A 2,300-nucleotide genomic window follows, 5' to 3' on the forward strand; every position below is an offset into this window, starting at 1 on the left:
GGTGCGGGAGACCAAGAACGCCAAGGCCCAGCTGGAGGACCACCTGGCCAAGGTCAGCACGGGACGCTCTCACTGCTGTTAGCCTCTGTTAGCATTAGCATGACCCTAAAGTAGCCTCCAACATGACCTAAAGTAGTAGCATTACCTCAAGTAGCATTAGCATGACCCCCAGCCCCCTTCTCCACTCTGTAGGTTCTGTCAGAGGTGGCCAGCCAGGAGAGGAACCTGGAGTCCCTGCGCGTGGCCGTGGCTGATCATGAGGGTCCTCTCAAGGTGGCTCAGGCCCGGCTGGCGGCCCGCAGCCAGAGGCCCAGCGTGGAGCGCTGCCACGACCCGGCCCAGGTCAGGCTGCTGTCGGAGGTCCAGCAGCTCACGGACCACATCAGCAGGTGACATGATAGAGTTGATGATGTTCAACAGCTAGCATGCTGAGATTCTCTCAATATACTGTATATATGTTACGGTACATGTGGGAATACGGTACATGTGGGAAAACTAGGGTTAGGGTTAGATGCTACGTCGACTTGGTACATGCTGGCATGTCTACCCCTAACCCTAACTCTACCCCTAACCCTAACCGTAGCACCCTAGCACCTAATCCTAACCCTAGTTCCTATGTACCGTATTCCCACATATACCGTAACATAGACGTTTAGATTTCACTGTATTTATGGAGTTGATTGTTGAAGAGCATATATGATAGTTTTAACCTTTCAAGTATTTACTTCAAGGCACTGTACCGCACCTTATTGTGTGCAGGGAGCATGTCTCCTAACGTGTCAATCTCTGGGATCAAGAGACAACATTCATTGTCTTTAAACGTCGACTGTAGCGAAGCCCAGATACACACCTCCCGCTGCACATTGAGATCAAACGAAAAGCACTTTACAAATAAAATGTATTATTATTATTATTATTATTGGTAATAATTCCTCTGGTTGTGTAACTGGTATTGGTCCGTTTCTCTAGGCTGAGCGAGGCCCACGACCAATCAGAGACGGAGCTGCGCGCACTGACCCGGAGTCAGCTGGCCTTGGAGGAGGAGATCCAGGTCAAGTCCCACTCCCTCTACATCGACGAGGTCATCTGCACCCAGTACCGCCGGCCCATCCTCATCCACAACTTCTGAGGAGCCGTTGGAGGCTGGAGGAGGTAGGAATCGGAGGCTGGGCTCATTGTAAATGCACGGAATGGAATGAGGAATGGTATCAAACATCAATATCACACTTATCCTGTCCCATCATGCATTATCATGAGCCCAGCCTCCGATTTCTAACCTCCACCAGATGAGGATGAGCACGTCATGCGGCCACCTCCATAACTGTCATATCGAACCCCGAGCTATTCCCAAATAAAATATGGCATATTTATGGACCTATTATTAAGTTATTCTTTCTGAGTGGGGCAATGATATTTTCCATTTTTATTGGACAAGATATAGTGAAGACAGACAGGAAAGTAAAGAAGGGAGAGAGGGAATGTCAGCAGGGCATGGGGGCTGGATTCAAACCCATGCCGACATGGGCACATGTGCGCACTGTAGACCACAGTGCTAGACCACTGGACCACCCCAGGCCACATATTTATGGACCTATAAACACGAGGTATGTTTTGTACATCATAACGATCGATGAAAGAGACTGGAGGCCTGGAGTTTGTTTTGCCTACATGGCAACTTTAATACAATCAGTGATTTTTGAAGGATTGTAAAAAGCGATGTGGAGGAGGATTCTATGTAGCATCAGAAGTGTTGAAGTAGTCGAGCCCCAAGGTGACAAGGTCTGTAACGACCTCCAGCTGTTCGTCCTCATCCTGTGTGTCGAGGTTGTTGGTGTCGATCCCCACCTGGAACACACGTACGCAGTTTATAAACCCACCCTGAACTGGTTACGTTGTTGCACGTACGCAGTTTATAAACCCACCCTGAACTGGTCACATTGTTGCACGTACGCAGTTTATAAACCCACCCTGAACTGGTCACATTGTTGCACGTACGCAGTTTATAAACCCACCCTGAACTGGTCACACTGTTGCACATACACCGTTTATATAAACCACCCTGAACTGGTCACATTATTGCACGTACGCAGTTTATAAACCCACCCTGAACTGGTCACGTTGTTGCACGTACGCAGTTTATAAACCCACCCTGAACTGATCACATTGTTGCACGCACGCAGTTTATAAACCCACCCTGAACTGGTCACGTTGTTGCACGTACGCAGTTTAGAAACCACCCTGAACTCAAACACACACACACACACACACACACACACACCTGACCTCCCTGTCTACACCAC

At 48.9% G+C, this 2,300-nt stretch overlaps 1 protein-coding gene across 1 annotated transcript in view; it reads left to right on the plus strand.

The window, feature by feature from the left end:
- Positions 1–1,129, plus strand: part of tekt1 (tektin 1) — a gene marked incomplete at both ends in the record, with an annotated part of 4,563 nt that extends 3,434 nt beyond the window's left edge. Inside the window, 3 exons of the mRNA XM_080548817.1 lie at positions 1–52; positions 193–389; positions 970–1,129. The exon at positions 1–52 is cut by the window's left edge and continues 174 nt beyond it. Coding sequence (XP_080404943.1) covers positions 1–52; positions 193–389; positions 970–1,129 — 409 coding nt within the window. The remainder of the gene's footprint in view (positions 53–192; positions 390–969) is intronic.
- Positions 1,130–2,300: the final 1,171 nt, after the last annotated feature.

Source organism: Nansenia antarctica (genome assembly GCF_963989245.1).
Source record: "Nansenia antarctica genome assembly, chromosome: 19".
Lineage (NCBI taxonomy): Eukaryota > Metazoa > Chordata > Actinopteri > Argentiniformes > Microstomatidae > Nansenia > Nansenia antarctica.